Source organism: Schistocerca gregaria, chromosome 3 (assembly GCF_023897955.1).
Source record: "Schistocerca gregaria isolate iqSchGreg1 chromosome 3, iqSchGreg1.2, whole genome shotgun sequence".
Classification (NCBI taxonomy): domain Eukaryota; kingdom Metazoa; phylum Arthropoda; class Insecta; order Orthoptera; family Acrididae; genus Schistocerca; species Schistocerca gregaria.
Genome location: NC_064922.1, coordinates 714,958,574 through 714,976,412, shown reverse-complemented (window position 1 = coordinate 714,976,412; position 17,839 = coordinate 714,958,574). Strand labels below are relative to the sequence as shown.

Genomic DNA, 17,839 nt, shown 5'->3' with positions numbered 1-17,839 from the left:
TCCGTATCCCAGAAAATCAAACTGCAGCAGTGTTTATCACGACTGTAGCTACACGGTTACACATGTCAGGAGGCACACATAGCTTGCAAGAGGGCGCAGACTGTACAGAACGCAATTGTCAAAGAATTTACCGAAGGAATGTACTCCTTTCGGTGTTACAGAAATCTTACGATTGTGCTAAAGAAGAACAGAATAACTGGAGGGGGAAAGGTGAATAGCAAGTGACAAACAAATTGTGATGGACTAAAAGTATAATAATATTCGTCGTCTTACATATATAACTGAGTATTTCATTCGTTGTTTCTGTTACTGTTACAACTAAAATAATAAGAAATAACTACGTAAGTAAGGAATTAGAAACCGCTGAAACAAGTTATTCACTGTTCGCTGTTTGTTTCGTTGTCGATGCAGGTTCCACAAAAGTTTTTTTTTTTTTTTTTTTAATTCTAGAGATTCAATTTGATTGTTCGAAGATAATATCCTTGTGATCAATTCTAGTTTACACGTACGTGCGTCCGGCTTTATTGTTCAGCGAAAGTCATATCTTTGCACTGAAACCTGACAACTTGACTGGAGCTTACACACTTATTTTTTTTAACATTCGTCAAGACTGGCAGTATTTGGGGCGCACTACACTGACGCGAGCGGCACTGTTGCGAACGGCGGCCGGCAGGCGTCACAAGCTGCACTGCAGGCGTCCTCCGCTGGAGTTATAGCTGCAAGGCAGGTGCAACGTGCTCTCCGGCGCCCGCGACCCCCTCTGGAACACGACCTCCGCGAAACCGCGCTGCGCGGCCTCAATACGCTGATGCACGCCCACCAGCTCACTGAAGTTGCCGGCGTCGGCCACGTCACGGGCCAGCACGAGGACCGTGCAGTTGCTGGAGCGGCCCGCGCACACCGCCACCGACAGGAAGCGTTCGTTTGGTGACAGGTCCACCACTGTGTACCCGAAGACGGCCACTGCAAAACAGACGATCGCTGCAACAGTTGAAGCTCTTCCATAGCGACGTAAGAAAGTGCATTTATAACAGCAGACACAGACATTTAAGGGGCAACATCGTGGTTCAGGTCTAAAAAGTCGATTTTTGGTTTTCATCATATTTCGATAGTTATGGTTTTATTTAAGTACTCTGAAAAGGATTTTGCTGAAAATAAATTTTCCTACCACGTGTGTTTGTGTGTGACGCCCACTTTTCTGTCACCCACTGTCATCCCATACACTGTCAACTCTAACCCTTATGAAAGTGCCCTTATTAGCAAAACAGAATGTGTAGGCCATGTTCAAAAACGTTTGGGAACAAGGCTGAGGAAACTAACTGTCGATATGAGAGGAAAAAAATTAGAAGATGGAAAATTGTTGACTGAGCAGGGTCAGTTAACTAAAACTGAAATATAAAACCTGCAGGTATACTTTGGGCAGGCAATTAGGAGAAATAAAGAAAATCTGGAGGCAATGAAGAGAGATGTTTGGGCCATATTCTTCCATAAGTCCTCTACTGTTCACAACCCATGTCGTGGATTGTGTCCATCAGGAGAAAATTAGTGGTGCAAATACAATAGATCTCAGGCAACTGAGTGTAGCCATGTATGGAAGTGAAACATGGACAATAAATAGTTTGGACAAGAAGAGAATAGAAGCTTTTGAAATGTGGTGCTACAGAAGAATTCTGAAGATTAGGTGGGTAGATCACATAACTAATGAGGAGATATTGAATAGGATTGGGAAGAAGAGAAGTTTGTGCCACAACTTGACTAGAAGAAGGGATCGGTTGCTAGGACATGTCTTGAGGCATCAAGGGATCACCAATTTAGTATTGGAGGGCAGAGCGGAGGGTAAAAATCGTAGAGTGAGACCAAGAGATGAATACACTAAGCAGTTTCAGAAGGATGTAGGTTGCAGTAGGTACTGGGAGATGAAGAAGCTTGCACAGGATAGAGTAGCATGGCGAGCTGCATTAAACCAGTCTCAGGACTGAAGACCACAACAACAACAACAGGCAACTGGGGAATCTCATTCTCAACAACATTCTGTTCCTGCTGCTTTTATTACAGCAATTAAACCTATTTTCGGAGACTTGGCTCATCCTGACCTTCTAAGGAAATGTCTGCACAGGCAGACAATGAACCCAAATGAATGTTTCAACAGCATAATTTGGAACCGCCTTCCTAAAACTGTATTTCTAGGCATGCATACAATGAAACTAGGAGTTCATGAGGCTGTTATTACATTCAGTTGCTGTAACATTGGAAAGTGTTGGGCACTGAAAATGCTGGGAATTGATTCTGGTGAAGATATGATCACTGGGATGCAACACTGCGATAAAATGAGGATAGCCTATGACAACTGGTGTGCATCTAATATGACCAAGAAAGCAAGACTAACGTCCAGGAAGAAGAAAAAGAAGCTGGAAGACGTGCTAGAGGCCAAAGAAGGGCCATCATATGCAGCAGCACAGTTTTAATTAACTGTAAGTAACAAATTTCAAAAGTTTTTTCTTGAAAGTCAATTTCCCGCAAAACTAAAATATTCAGTACATATGCCCCATTATATCAGAAACTATCATAGATAAATGAATGAAATTTTCAGAGACTCTGCATAAAATAAAAAGCCACCTCTGGTACTACATTCATCAATATTCCCCCATTAGGAAGTTCATAAAAAATTATTTTTTTGCAAGAAAACTTAATATTTTTTGTTACTAAATTTAAAAAAGTATTTCTTAAAAAAAAAAGGATAAAGTAGATTTTAGTACAGTTGACTATTAGCATCAAGCAACATACAGCAAAAAATATTAAGGTCCTGCATCAAAATTCTTTTCAGAAATGGTTCAAATACTTGCCTAAATTAACGTGGGTTAGATAGGCAGGGTGTGGTCCCCTTAACACAAAATACTTTTCATTTGCCCATTTTGCATGGGCTTACGACCTGGCCCATAACACTGCGGCCTGGTAAAGGTGCTCGTTCCCAGGCTGATCAAACCTGCTATTACCGCCTGCCGGGGTGGCCGAGCGGTTCTAGGCGCTGCGGTATAGAGCCTTGCGACCGTTACGGTGGCAGGTTCGAATCCTGCCTCGGGCATGGATGTGTGTGCTGTTCTTAGGTTAGTTAGGTTTAAGTAGTTCTAAGTTCTAGGGGGCTCAGAGCCATTTGAACCATTTTTTGAACGTGCTATGACCAAAAATCCGAGGCGATTCGTAAGTCCACAAGTAGAAGCTACAAAGAACAGGATATTGAATAAAGGAGCTGTGGATTCCATTTACGCAAATACAGACTGTAGAGATACACAAAATGACTTACACAAAATTTCTAATTGGTATGATGAACGAAAAAATTAAATCATCATATTGCATTGATGGCCGGCAGTCCCCACGAAGTTCGGCAGCCGACTTGCAAGTCTTCTCAGTCGAAGCCACATTGGGCGACTTGCATGTCGATTATGGCCAAACTACACTCCTGGAAATGGAAAAAAGAACACATTGACACCGGTGTGTCAGACCCACCATACTTGCTCCGGACACTGCGCGAGGGCTGTACAAGCAATGATCACACGCACGGCACAGCGGACACACCAGGAAGCGCGGTGTTGGCCGTCGAATGGCGCTAGCTGCGCAGCATTTGTGCACCGCCGCCGTCAGTGTCAGCCAGTTTGCCGTGGCATACGGAGCTCCATCGCACTCTTTAACACTGGTAGCATGCCGCGACAGCGTGGACGTGAACCGTATGTGCAGTTGACGGACTTTGAGCGAGGGCGTATAGTGGGCATGCGGGAGGCCGGGTGGACGTACCGCCGAATTGCTCAACAGTTGGGGCGTGAGGTCTCCACAGTACATCGATGTTGTCGCCAGTGGTCGGCGGAAGGTGCACGTGCCCGTCGACCTGGGACCGGACCGCAGCGACGCACGGATGCACGCCAAGACCGTAGGATCCTACGCAGTGCCGTAGGGGACTGCACCGCCACTTCCCAGCAAATTAGGGACACTGTTGCTCCTGGGGTATCGGCGAGGACCATTCGCAACCGTCTCCATGAAGCTGGGCTACGGTCCCGCACACCGTTAGGCAGTCTTCCGCTCACGCCCCAACATCGTGCAGCCCGCCTCCGGTGGTGTCGCGACAGGCGTGAATGGAGGGACGAATGGAGACGTGTCGTCTTCAGCGATGAGAGTCGCTTCTGCCTTGGTGCCAATGATGGTAGTATGCGTGTTTGGCGCCGTGCAGGTGAGCGCCACAATCAGGACTGCATACGACCGAGGCACACAGGGCCAACACCCGGCATCATGGTGTGGGGAGCGATCTCCTACACTGGCCGTACACCTCTGGTGATCGTCGAGGGGACACTGAATAGTGCACGGTACATCCAAACCGTCATCGAACCCATCGTTCTACCATTCCTAGACCGGCAAGGGAACTTGCTGTTCCAACAGGACAATGCACGTCCGCATGTATCCCGTGCCACCCAACGTGCTCTAGAAGGTGTAAGTCAACTACCCTGGCCAGCAAGATCTCCGGATCTGTCCCCCCATTGAGCATGTTTGGGACTGGATGAAGCGTCGTCTCACGCGGTCTGCACGTCCAGCACGAACGCTGGTCCAACTGAGGCGCCAGGTGGAAATGGCATGGCAAGCCGTTCCACAGGACTACATCCAGCATCTCTACGATCGTCTCCATGGGAGAATAGCAGCCTGCATTGCTGCGAAAGGTGGATATACACTGTACTAGTGCCGACATTGTGCATGCATGCTCTGTTGCCTGTGTGTATGTGCCTGTAGTTCTGTCAGTGTGATCATGTGATGTATCTGACCCCAGGAATGTGTCAATAAAGTTTCCCCTTCCTGGGGCAATGAATTCACGGTGTTCTTATTTCAATTTCCAGGAGTGTATGATGAAAACAACGCAATATTCAGTCCTGAGGCGGAAAAAATCTCCGATACGGCCAGGAATCGAACCCACGCCCGCTGCATGGGAGCCAGACGCGCTGAACACTCGGCTAAGGGGGCGAACGGTGTGATGTACGTCAGATTGCTCTAAATGTAGAAGAATTTAAGTCAGTGCGGATGAATAGGAAAAAAAAACGTCCTGTAACGTTCGAATACAGTATAAGTAGGGTGCAACGTGACAGTCACTTCGATTAAATATGCAGGTGTAGCGTTGCAAAGCTATATAAAATGGAATGAGCACGTCAGGATGATGGTAGAGAAGGCGAATGGTCGACTACATTTCATTGGCAGAATACAACGCTAGTGCAGTCCACTCTTGGGTATTGTTAGAGTATTTGCGTTCCCCTCCAGGTCGGATTAAAGAAAGCCGTCGAAAAAATTCAGAGGCGGGCAGCTAGAATTGTTACCGGTATGTTCGATCAGCACGCAAGTATTACGGAGATCGTACGTGAACTCAAATTGCTATCTCTGGGATGAAGACGACGCTCTTTCCGCAAGATGGAAATTTAGAGAATAGCATCTGAGGTCGACTGCAGAACGGTTCTGCTCCCGCCAATGTACATTTCGCCTGACAACCATGTAGAAAAGACGGGGGAAATTTGGACTTGTAGATAGGCCTTTAGACAGTCGTCTTTCCCCCGCTCTGTTTCTGAGTGTAGTAGGAGAGGAAAAGACTACTAGTGGTACCAAGTGCCCTCCGCCGTATACTCAACGGTGGTTTGCGGAGTATCTACGTTGAAGCAGATGTTGAACACCCCCTGCTTTACCACAAAACGTTCTGCTTACATTACTGCAAAAGTGCACATACCTTTACCACTGAAGTTATATATCACTACCGCATTAATAAAGTGTGCAACAGATTACTTTTAAAACGGGTAGCGCTACACACTGCTTCCCCCAGTGAAACATTAGTCCTAGAGTGGGATAGGATGGATCCAATCTGCAGTTCTTTTTAAGTACTCCAGAAACGATAATTCACCACATTAATATTTGTCCCACAATTCCATAGCAACACGATGTTTTTCATGGTCACGTCAATTTCTTTGTTTTTGTTTTTACAATTCATTTTTTAAAACGCTGAGACTTACCGACTATCACTCTTCCCACGCACTATTCGCGGGTGAAACAGGATCGGAGGGATCAAATAGTGGTATCGAAAGTACCCTCCACCACACACCATTAGGTAGCTAGAGGAGTATGATGTAGATGTAAATATCGACTTTGTATTTATTTTTCTTTTATAATGCACCGTGTTAGAGCACAGATAAGCTCCACTTTGCAATTGCTTTCAAATTTCTGTAAACTCGTAGATAGAAGGATGTGGTTTGTAGAAATGGTGTTTTAAATGTCGATGAAACCAATCCGCGCCATTTGTAGTACTGATTTCATTTCTTGGTTTACTGGTACAAAAATTATGGGGCAAAATTAGCATCCCCGCTTACATAGTTTTCAAGTTATGATTGTGAGCAATACGCTACGATCGCATCCCTGGTTGTCTTTGGTGGTAGAAATCTTACATCATACATACATTTCAGAAACTTTCCGACTTTTGCTTGAGGACTAGTACAGTCGGAACGAAGATCAATTCGATTATCTTTCGATACCATGCCTGACGTAAGTGAAAACTGCAGCCTTTAATGTTAACGCTTGTTAACACTTTCTGTGCCGCAACATGCAGTTCAGCTTCAGTATCTAAGATTAGTCTTCCAGCTTTAACATTGTTAGTGTACAAACTATGAATACCGTTCGATATGCATTAGAATGCTGACACAGTTTTTGATAAAACAGTGATATTGAAAACTCATCTTTTGCCCTAATGAAAAAATATTTTTGCCAGTAATGAAAATTACTATTTGCGGAATTTGTTTTATTTTTTTGCGAATTTTCTATCTAGCCTAAAGGAAGACTGAAAGGAAAAGATCCTCCACTTAAAAAAAAGGAAAAAAAACAGAAAGACTGACTTCCGGAAGGTACGTGAAGCGAAGTAGATTCTCGTCATTTAGTCTTATCTAGCCACTTTCTTCACTCTACGTTCACATCCGTAGTGCTAAGTGAAATACGGATAACCGCGAGTGCACACATCTGTTTTATATTGTGTAATTATGACATTCTCAAAGTCTAAAGTGTTCGTTACTATTATAGTTCTTAAATTAATAGATATGTTGTTCTCAAATGTCCGGACGAATGCTTTTCAATTTATGCAAGAGATTTATTCAAGAGAAAGAGCTCCGCAACTTTTGCAAGTCAGTAAGGCGTTGGTCCACATCTGGCCCTTATTCTAGCATTTATTCCGCTTGGCACTGATACAGTTGCTGAATGTCCTCCTGAGGGATGCCGTGCCAAATTCTGTCCGACTGGGGCGTCAGATCGTCAAAATACCAAGCTGACTAGAGGACCCTGCCCATAATCCTCCGAAAGTTACATGCCGAAAAACCGCTGTACAGTACGAGAAACCATACAAGAACTTCTACAAGGAGAAAGCCACAGACACAGCCGAACGATTCGGCTCCTATTTGACAGGTTGTTTGTATTACAGCATAAAATGAGAGACTATAAACTTTTGGCTCAACACCCCTCCGGTTTTGAGAAGACCGCTCCTTAAGCTCATGACTTGCAGTCGTCTCAGAATTAACAGGATCGATAGATAATTGAAAATTGAGAACTTTTCATCTCCATATGTGTGGTCTGCAAATGCGTATTTTGTGATAAATCAAGCAAATAAACTATTACGAGTGCCGCTTTTGTGTTCATAATGTAAACGCTGTCCAATGAAAGCGCCGCTATCGTGGCGACCATAGCGTAAGGGTGGACAGCAGGGAATCCTTGTTGATTCCCAGATATATTCTGCAATTACTTTTTATTTTTTCATCGTATAGAGATTGGTAGGAATAGGAAGACTAATAAGGTAATGGATAAGGAATAAAAATACGGTAGGAAAATGAATTTCTCCAATTACTTGGAGTAGTAGAGAATTCAAATATTAAACCTTGTTGTGTGAAAACAATTCCGGGTAATATAGCTGCGAGTTCGTCGCGAGGGACCACAGACAGCTGGCTGCGTGATGCCTGTTTAGAGGGAGGCGCGATACAGGACTCTATTTGGAGGTTTCCAAATTGCAGTGTGTTTCTGGCGGCGGCGGGAATTGCACGGTCGCGCTGATGAAACAACGATTTAGAGCATAATCACCAACTTTCAGGACCAATTTTCCACACGATGTTACCGTAGGCGTGGTTGCATTAAAATTAATTCTCAAAAAAACAAATATTTTTAAATGTAAACCAACACTGTTTTCCGTCAGGTCTTCGGAAGGAATGATTTAGTTGGGTGAAAACTGCGTTCATTTCATGTCCTTCAAGTCGCGAGTATACTTGCTTCGAATGTTTATGTGAAAAGTGCCTTCCATGTAGTTGTTTGAAGTACAGTTACGCCATGTAACAGAGTTAGTGGAAGAGATGTTGTAAGACAACCAGGATTAAAAATTTAATTCTTTGCTAATCAAGTCGATTTAGAACTTTATTTGGTTACGTTCTTATTGTTCCTTATTGATTATCTTATTAATCCTCCTATTTCTACGAATTTCGATACGGAAAAAATAAAGAAATTACACAACGCATTTAGAAATCAGACACAGTTTTTTTTCCAATGTTTGCGAACCGCACATATGATGAAGAAAAATGCTCAGTTTCCTGGAGTTTCAGATTGGAGATATTCAATGTATCATAATTTTATATAAACGGATATTTTTTTACCGGTCGTGTGATATTCTCACTTCTTGGGCCACATTGATACTAGATGTGGGCCGCAAGTGGTCCCGCGGACCGGCAGGTTGGACGCCCCTTGTTTAGATTATCATTTTTTCCTTGTGGTTTTCGTGAATAGAATGGTAGAGAGGATGATCGGAATTAGTGCCTTGCAGTCTCTTTACATAGGGAGGTCAGAAACAGCCTGAAAAGTTCGTAAGGGGAGATCGTTGTGAGAAATAATTGTTAAGAAAAAAAAATTCGATACGTTGCGTCGTTTCCGAGTTATGTGCGATGACCTGATTGGCTAATTTCAACACTATATAACTCGAAAACGGAGCAAAGTATCGAACGTTTTTCTTAACAATTATTTATCAGCACAACCTCCCCTGCAACACTCTTACAAGCTTTTCAGACTGTTTCTGACCACCCTGTATGAACACCAAAGACGGACGCTCAGGCGTTGCTGCTCAATCCGGCCACAGTACCGCTCTGAAATTCTTGCCGTTAAAAATTATAAATAAATGTTCCATAAGTGTGATGTCATTTACATGCGAGCCCTATTGTCACGTATTTCACATAAACAAAAGTGTATAAATATTTATTTCTCACTTCATTTAAAACAGCAGGTTTTATACGAGGCCTATCCACAAAGTACATTACGTTTTGGAATTAAAAATAAATAAAGTATTGGAATTTTTTTTAATTATATACAGATGAAAGCTACAGTTAAATACTACTTTTCTACATAGTTGCCATTTAAATTAAGGCACTTATCGTAGCGATGTACGAGCTTGGAAATACCTTCGTCGTAAAATTCGGCCGCCTGCGCCTTCAACCACGTGGTTACCTCTTCTTTTGGGACAGAAAAGGTGTGTTTTTTTGTGGATTTCCTGGAAAGAGGCACTATAATAAACTCTCAAAGGTATTGCCAAACTCTGCACAACCTCAGAAGAGCAATACAAAACAAGCGCAGGGGAAGTTGGGCTCAAAGATCTTGCTGATTCACGACAACGCCCGGGCCCACACGGCAAATGCCACTCGTGAAGTTCTCGAATATTTTAAGTGGGAGTTGTTTCCTCATCCGCCGTACAGTCCCGACCTGGCACCGAGCGACTTCCACTTATTCCCAGCAATGAAGAAGTGGTTGGCTATGCAGCGTTTTGATGACGACGCACAGCTTCAAGAAGAGGTAACCACGTGGTTGAAGGCGCAGGCGGCCGAATTTTACGACGAAGGAATTTCCAAGCTCGTCCATCGCTACGATAAGTGCCTTAATTTAAATGACAACTATGTAGATAAGCAGTATTTAAGTGTGGCTTTCATCTGCATATAATAAAAAAATTCCAATACTTTATTTATGTTTAATTCAAAAACGTAATGTGCTTTGTGGATAGCCCTCGTATGATAAACATGAAGGGTAGCAAGGCTGGACAACAGTAATCAAGTTCAAATGTATCGCTGGGTGCTTTAGTTACTCAGAGATGAAGAGATCAGCACAGAAAAGACTAGAGTGGAGAGATGCGTCAAACACATATTGGGACTGATGACCAAAAAAGGAAGACAACGAAATCAACATCAACACGAGGGCGGAAATCTTAGTATCAAAAGTTCAGAATATGATGAGAGTGAAGAGGCTACTAAGATAGACAGGTTAAGATTACCATGCTTTTGGAGTCAATAGCTTTGGGTTAGCATCCAAAGTATACGATATAGACCAAGACTAGCTCATTTTCTGTAAAGACGTGGTTGTGAACATATGTTCAAAACAGTAAACCAATAAATAAAAGAAAATGCTCGAAAGCGCTGATTACAAGTTTTAAGTCGCACCTAAAGCCGATCAAGTGAAGTAAAGCACTGTGCTTTGGACTTGCATCACGCTAATATGGGCCACGATACAACAGACATATTGATTGATTTATTGATTTTGGGAAAGGACGAAACAGAGGGGTCATCGGTCGCGTCGGATTAGGGAAGGAAGTCGGCCGTGCCCTTTGAAAGGAACCCTCCCGCTATTTGCCTGAAGCGATTTAGGAAAATCACGGAAAACCTAAATCAAGATGGTTGGACGCGGGTTTAAGCCAAGTGCGAGTCCAGTGTGCTAACCACTGCGCCACCTCGCTCGAGACAGACACCCAGAATGTATTCCTGGTCAGTGGTTTATCATATTGCGTTGGTTGTGGATGCGAAAGCTGGGACCACACAACGTACTGATTGTTCCATGTTCTGTGTGCTATGGCCCCTGTGAGGTGCTTGATCTTCAGTTTTGCTATTTTAATGAGCAGCAATTCAAATGAACAGTCTGCGCTTCTTTTGGCATGATGATGCTTTTAAATTGTTCCACTCCATTTCGTAACTATGTTAGAATTGTCGGAAAATTACTTTCTCTGTGCTGTAAGCTATGTGTGCATGTGTCATTCATATTCTCCATGCAAAATCTACTGTTCATCTCTCTCAATCCGCGTGCTCATGCCATTGAGGTAGATAAAGTAACGTCGTGATTCACACTTCGACTGAGCACAGAATTAGCCGTACATCGCTTTCAGAACGAGGCAGACGTGCCGTTGCTACACTTGCGTGAATGAAAAAGTTTCTGAGGTTAAAGGAATCGCTTAAGTGTAAAGAATCAATAGTTTCTTATTCTAAAGTGATAAACATCGTAAGACTCAAAATCACGAATTGAGCGTGAAGCCAAAATAAACCAGCAAGATGTGCTCGGAGTAAACGAACACGGCTCGAAATAAGTGAGTCTGAAGAGTCGAACAAGCCTAAGATAATCTCTGCAGAGCGAATGAAAAAGGTGTAACTGGGGCATTGACCGTGGTGAGCCATCCGGTAGCAAAGAGTGAGAGTGGTGCAGGTGAAGTATGCACAGAGCTGAATCGACTCTTGGCCAAAAGGACAGGAAAGAAATTGCGGCGAGTAGGAGACAGCAGTTTAGTATCGGTCCGCAAGAAAGTAGTGAAATGAAACAGACAGCGAAAGTTTCTTATTATTTTTGGTACTGACTGGTTATGATTCATCCGAAAGAAATTTATTGTGATACGTAAGGCTTTCATTTATTTTCATATTAGCTCATGTATTTAGACGTTTTCAAGCAAAAAACGTTCTACAGCATACTCATCGCTGCTCACACACGAGTTTCAGACAAGTATGAGTAAAGAAATTCTTAACATAATGATCGATTTGACGTATGAAATAGTGACAATGTGGCTGCAATGCTTCTAGAGATGTAAAGTATATTAGCTATGATTAAAAAGTATATTAGCTATGATTAAACTGACTGTCAGTTTCCTTGTTCCCCTAATGAACTAACGATGTTAAACCTCACCTGTGGCTATGCTTTTGTCCCAACAGCAGAAACCACCAGGCTCCGTCAGGTCTCCCTTGGATTCAGTACTCAATTGATAATACAAAGAGACGACTGGAGGAAACCACAGACGAAGGCAATACAGACAGATCTGATAAAATGTCGGATGCATTGTCTCAGAGGAAAACATTAAATGAGAGGTGGCATGTTACGAGAGATAACTGATACAATACACAAATTAAGCTAAGATACTGGCGAGAACTAGTATTGCTGCAGGTCGAGACACAATAAAAAATTAAACAGGTAACAAATTACAGACGTTGCGACAAATGGTCTAACCACCAAATTAAGAGAGAGTGCGCCGAGAGATACCTGAAGTAGTAACAGTCATGAGAATTAAGGAGATGGCCAAGGAATGGGCGGTTTAGATTGCTATTCCAGAAACACCATACTATCACCGCTCCTGTAGTCCGGTGCACACGCTATTGCATCACTTCAGAACTATTACCGATTACCAAGTGGAAATACATTGCTGACCGTACTGTAGCGAGTCGCGCCATCGATGGCCACTCTCGATGTAACAAGCATGTACATTCGTGCATAACGGCGGCAATTCACTAGCTGACGATGGTCATGAACCTCCTCCAACAAGAACTGACTTCAATTGGAGTATCGATGGCGTCTCTCGTCACTTTTGTGAAGGAAGACCCCAACGACACTGTAAACATCCGCCGGCACGAAGAGGAGCCCAGTCACCAACCTAACAGGTTGTTCGGGCCTGTAAAGGCAGTGCGTGCGATCCACAGTTTGGAAGACCAGAAACAGTGAGTCCTCTGCAAAAATGGCGGGCGCGGTGTGTCCCTCCGTTGTTAGTGAAGGGCTGAAATTCAAACTAACGGCCGACTTGGCCTTCCAGAAATACAGCATATTGTACAAATTTTATATTAATTAATCAGGTGTCAGAAAATAATCTCTTCACGAGCTGTGGGCCTGTGGTTAGGCAATCCTACGGAGGTCCCTAATTTCTGTGGAAAATTCATTTGATATAATTTAAATGGAATTAAATTAAATCGACTTTTAAACTTCTGGGACGATTAGCCCGTGACCTATATCAACTGACGCGTTGTTACAGACAAACCTGAATCTGTAATTAAAAGTATTCATTAAATTTTATGTGGGCCCTGCCCCTATATGACACAGTGAATTAGCAGGTATAAAACTTAGCAGATACTCACTCTTCTCTCCCCCCAGTTCATCGTCGAACACAGGGGTTGCAGGAAATTCCGTTTCGATAGGTGCAGCTGGCGTTATCACGTAGCCTTCTTCTGGCTTTGTAAACCACTCGACCGTAAGTATACCATTTTCATCGAGTGAAAAGTCGAACCACTCATATATGGTGTAATCTAACACCTGACTCGGACCCCACTCTTCCACAACGTACCAGCGTCCAAGAACCTGCGGAAAAATGTCGTTAGTTGCCGTGTTTGATGGATGGTATCATAAAATTTATATAGTTAGAGAGAACTACCGCAGCACGTAAATCAAATATGAATATACCAATCCACTGTTTTCAGAATTTTATATTCCTAAGTAACAGGAGATAATAAAGACAAATTAAGTGAACGATAACGGGTACTGTAGTTGACAATAGTACACTGTGCAGTCGAAATAATAAATACTACACCATGAGAGAACTGAAGTTTGTACGAAGTGAATGTTATTACTAATTTTAAGGTCGTATCGTTACTTCTAACAACTATAAATCCAGTCGTCTCGGCGATGCCACCAGCATTTATTATATGCTTCCTCCTTAGAGACAGCATAACGAAGGAATTAAATTTCCTTCCTGTGATGAACTTTTTTAGGAGTCACCAAATGATGGGCGATGATTGTCTAAAGTACAATCCAGTGATAGAAAATAGATTTACGAGTGCCTACGAATGCCTAAGATTAGCAACCTCATGATCTAATGAAGACACCTGTTGTTGAAATATTGTACAGAAAAGAGGTGTTATTAACGGTGTTTTAAACTTGGAAACATATGTTCTGTAAACACTCCAAAAATCCTCCGACATGACACAATCTATGGACTCCAGAGACATAAAGATGGCAAAAGTGGACAGGAAATACTGATATTTTGCAGATACAGTATTCATATGCATACTTCGTTAACACCGATATCATGTATTTCACAGATACATCGAACTTCGTATTCTGTTTTCCATAATTTTTACTGCCTCGGTGCCAGTGATGGCCGTGTGTTGGTTAGAAGCGGCCAGTTTAGGGCCTGCTACCAGTCTGTATGCGTGATAGACACACGGGAGCTACGTCTGGATTTATAGTCTGCAGTGCCATTTCGTATGACAGCAGGAGCACAATCGAGATTACCTCACGCACCCTGACTGCAAAACTGTATGTGATTCGACCCGTTGGGCTGCCATTCATGAACAGGAATCCAGGGGGTGTTTTCCAACAGGCTAATGCTATAACGCTCGCTCATGTACTGCTGTTATGTACACTGACGGGAAAAGGCCGCAAAATCAAGAAAGAGTAGTATGACATAATCGAAAGTTCGTAGGCGTCTTTCTACATCTGAAAGGTACCCTCTATTCAAATTTCGCTCTAGTCCCTTGAGAGTAGCGCCACTATGAGGATGCAAATCAGGTTTTCTTTAAATAAACGCTGCAGGAGGAGATTAGGCGGAGATTGTTAGTGTTTAACGCTGCGTCAACAACGAGGTAATTAGAGACAGAGCACAAGCTCGGATTAGGGAAAGATGGGGAAGGAAATCGGCCATTTGCCTCAAGCACTTTAAGAAAATTACGGAAATCCTAAATCAGGAAGGCCGGACGCGGGTTTGAACCGTCGTCCTCCCGAAAGCGAATCCAGTGTACTAACCACTGTCCAGTCTCTCTCGGTAAATACACGCTGTAGCAATTGTGAAAGTTAGCTGCCTTTAAGATTGGAGCACGCATCTCGTGGTCGTGCGGCAGCGTTCTCGCTTCCTACGCCCGGGTCCCCGGGTTCGATTCCCGGCGGGGTCAGGGATTTTCTCTGCCTCGTGATGGCTGGGTGTTGTGTGATGTCCTTAGGTTAGTTAGGTGTAAGTAGTTCTAAGTTCTAGGTGACTGATGACCATAGATGTTAAGTTTCATAGTGCTCAGAGCCATTTGAACCATTTTTGAACCCAAGTTGCAACCAGCACAAACAATAATAACTGTGCAGCCAGTATCAACATCGCAGGTGTTTTTGACAGTTTATGGTGGCCTGGGATGGTGGATTGCATAAGATGTCTCTGGACTCCAAAATGCATTTACTTTAGTCTCTCGGACTACTTCGTGCCGTCGAATAGCTGATCTGTGTGTGTATACATGGAGCGAATGTGGTGGTTATTAATACTTACGTACAAGGTTCAATATGTGGACCAACATTTATGACCACTATGCGACGTTTGGAACTGTTGGATGGACAGGATACATCCTGAAGCATGAATGAATTGGCAGTATCGTAATGGAATGAAGTGTGGAGAAAAAAAATTGTAGAGGGAGACCAAGGCTTGAATACTGTAAACTGGCTGAAATGGATGTAGGCTGCGGTAGCTATGCATAGATGAAACGGCGTACACGGGATAGACTTGTGGTAAGAGCTGCATCAAACCAGTATTCTAACTAAAGACAACAACAAATAACAATCTTTAGTCACCTGCGTTAATCTACTCATATTATCAAACTCGCTTTGGTATGTTTGTAGTATCTGATTCTTTATCCTTCCACTGTGCCTTCCTTAGTTTTTATACTTAGCGAATCGTTATTCTACTTTCTATCGTTGTTCACCATATCCGTCTTGGCCTATTTTCTCCTTCTCACATTTTCTGTCCAAGATACTCCACTCAACAGTTTAACGTTATCATAATTTACATTCTAAAACGCATTTAATCTCCGATCTCTAGCATTGGTATCTGCCCCTGCTGTCAGGGGTGATAGAAAAGTTTCCGTTCGAAGGCCGTACAGTCCATAATTTGTATCACAATCAGGAAAAATCGCTGTAATCATCCCACAGATCCCACGGGTTGAAGATACCCGTTTGGCCAAACACAGTGTCCTGCTAGGTTTGTACTACTTGCTGCACATCCTCGTCCGACATGAATCGTCGCTCGTTCAAGACGTTTTTTAAAGAACCAAAGGCGAGATAATCGCGTGGGGCGGGGGGGGGGGGGGGGGGGGAGAGATAAGAACTATAGGGCGGGTGCTCTAGTGTCTCCCACTTAAGTTGGCATTAACTTCTGCGTTACGATATTTGCAATATGGGATCGTGCTTTGTCACGAAACAGCGGTGATCCTGCTCGAGCATCATTGCATGTAGGTGTTTTTTTCGACAGACATGCTACCTCATTACACATTCTTCGTTCTCCGATGGATATCTACTGGTGTTTATTTTCCAACAACCAAGACAAGAAAAACAGAACATTGGTCCTGTTTGGAGGCATTTTGTTATAACGTCGCCATATTCAAAAGAGTGATAACTCAGAAAAAAAGTTGAAGTTTCCGCATTCACAGCAGGCACCTCAGAAAGAAGATGAATGCCACACTATTTCCTTGCCTACATGTCGATCGCATCAGAGTCATGCTACATTGCGTATACGCTGCAGCATCGCACTCAAACGAAAACGTTGTCATCGCCCAGTACTTATTTTTACTCCTTCTTGCCTCTTTGATGCATAATTTTATATTAAATGGCTTTGCATTACTTTATATTTGGGTGACAAAATTCATGGGATAGCAATATGTACATATCCAGAGGGCGGTAATATCGCGTTCACAGTGTGTGGAAGGGCAGTACATGGGCAGAGCTGTAATATGAACTGAGGTGATTCATGTGAAAATGTTTGGGACGTGATTATGGGCTCAGGAAGGAAATTAATAGACTTTGAACGCGGAATCGCATCTGGAGCTAAACACATGGGACATTCCATTCCGGAAATCGTTAGGGAACTCAATATTTGTAGATCCACAGTATCAAGAGTAAGCCGAGAATGCCAGTTCAGAGGTTACCTCACACCACAGACCTCACAGTGGCCGACGGCCTTCACTTAATGACCGAGAGCAGCCACGTTTGCGTAGAGTTGTCAGTGCTAACAGACAAGCAACGTTGCTTAAAACAACCGCAGAAATCAATGTGGGAGGTACGGTGAATGTATCCATTAGTACAGTGTGACGAAATTCGGCTTTAATGGGCTATGACAGTAGAAAGTGCCTTTGCTAACAGCACGACATCGCCTGCAGCACCTCTCCTGGGCTCTTGAGCATATCGGTTGAACCCTAGACGACTGGAAAACCATGGCCTGGTCAGATGAGTCTCGATCTCAGTTGGTTAGAGCTGGTGACAGAGCTGGAATGTGGCGCAGACCCCAATAAGTCTTGACGCATGTGAAGAAGGTATCTGTTCTTTCGGCTTACCGGCCAATGATCTTCTTCAGTACAGATGCACTCACATTGCTCAAACTCTTAGAGGAATCGGTAGATTCACTGCGCGAGTAATGAGAGGGGCATTACAAATATAGTGTGTGGACAGTAAGTTGGAAATGTGGGTCTCACAGGGAGCGTGCCAGAGATAAGTCCCTACAGTTCCACTGTCTTCTGTGTCCTCGATGGCTCAGACGGATAGAGCATCTGCAATGTAAGCGGGAGATCCCGGGTTCGAGTCCCGGTCGGGACACACATTTTCAGATGTCCCCGTTGATATTTATGAACCCTTGTAAGCAGCTAACGGTCTGGATTTCAATGTAATTTCATTGAGTCATGTTGTCAACAAGACACTGTGCAGGACGGTGGTGGCTCCATAATGGTGTTGG

General features: G+C 43.4%; 1 protein-coding gene across 1 annotated transcript in view; it reads right to left on the bottom strand.

Moving 5' to 3' along the window:
• Positions 1–398: 398 nt before the first annotated feature.
• Positions 399–17,839, bottom strand: part of LOC126355585 (uncharacterized) — a 67,320-nt gene continuing 49,879 nt past the window's right edge. The window contains exons 3-4 of the mRNA XM_050005949.1: positions 13,224–13,443; positions 399–963 (exon numbers count right to left, since the gene is read on the bottom strand). Of these exons, the coding sequence (XP_049861906.1) occupies positions 677–963; positions 13,224–13,443 (507 nt within the window). The 3' untranslated portion in view covers positions 399–676. The remainder of the gene's footprint in view (positions 964–13,223; positions 13,444–17,839) is intronic.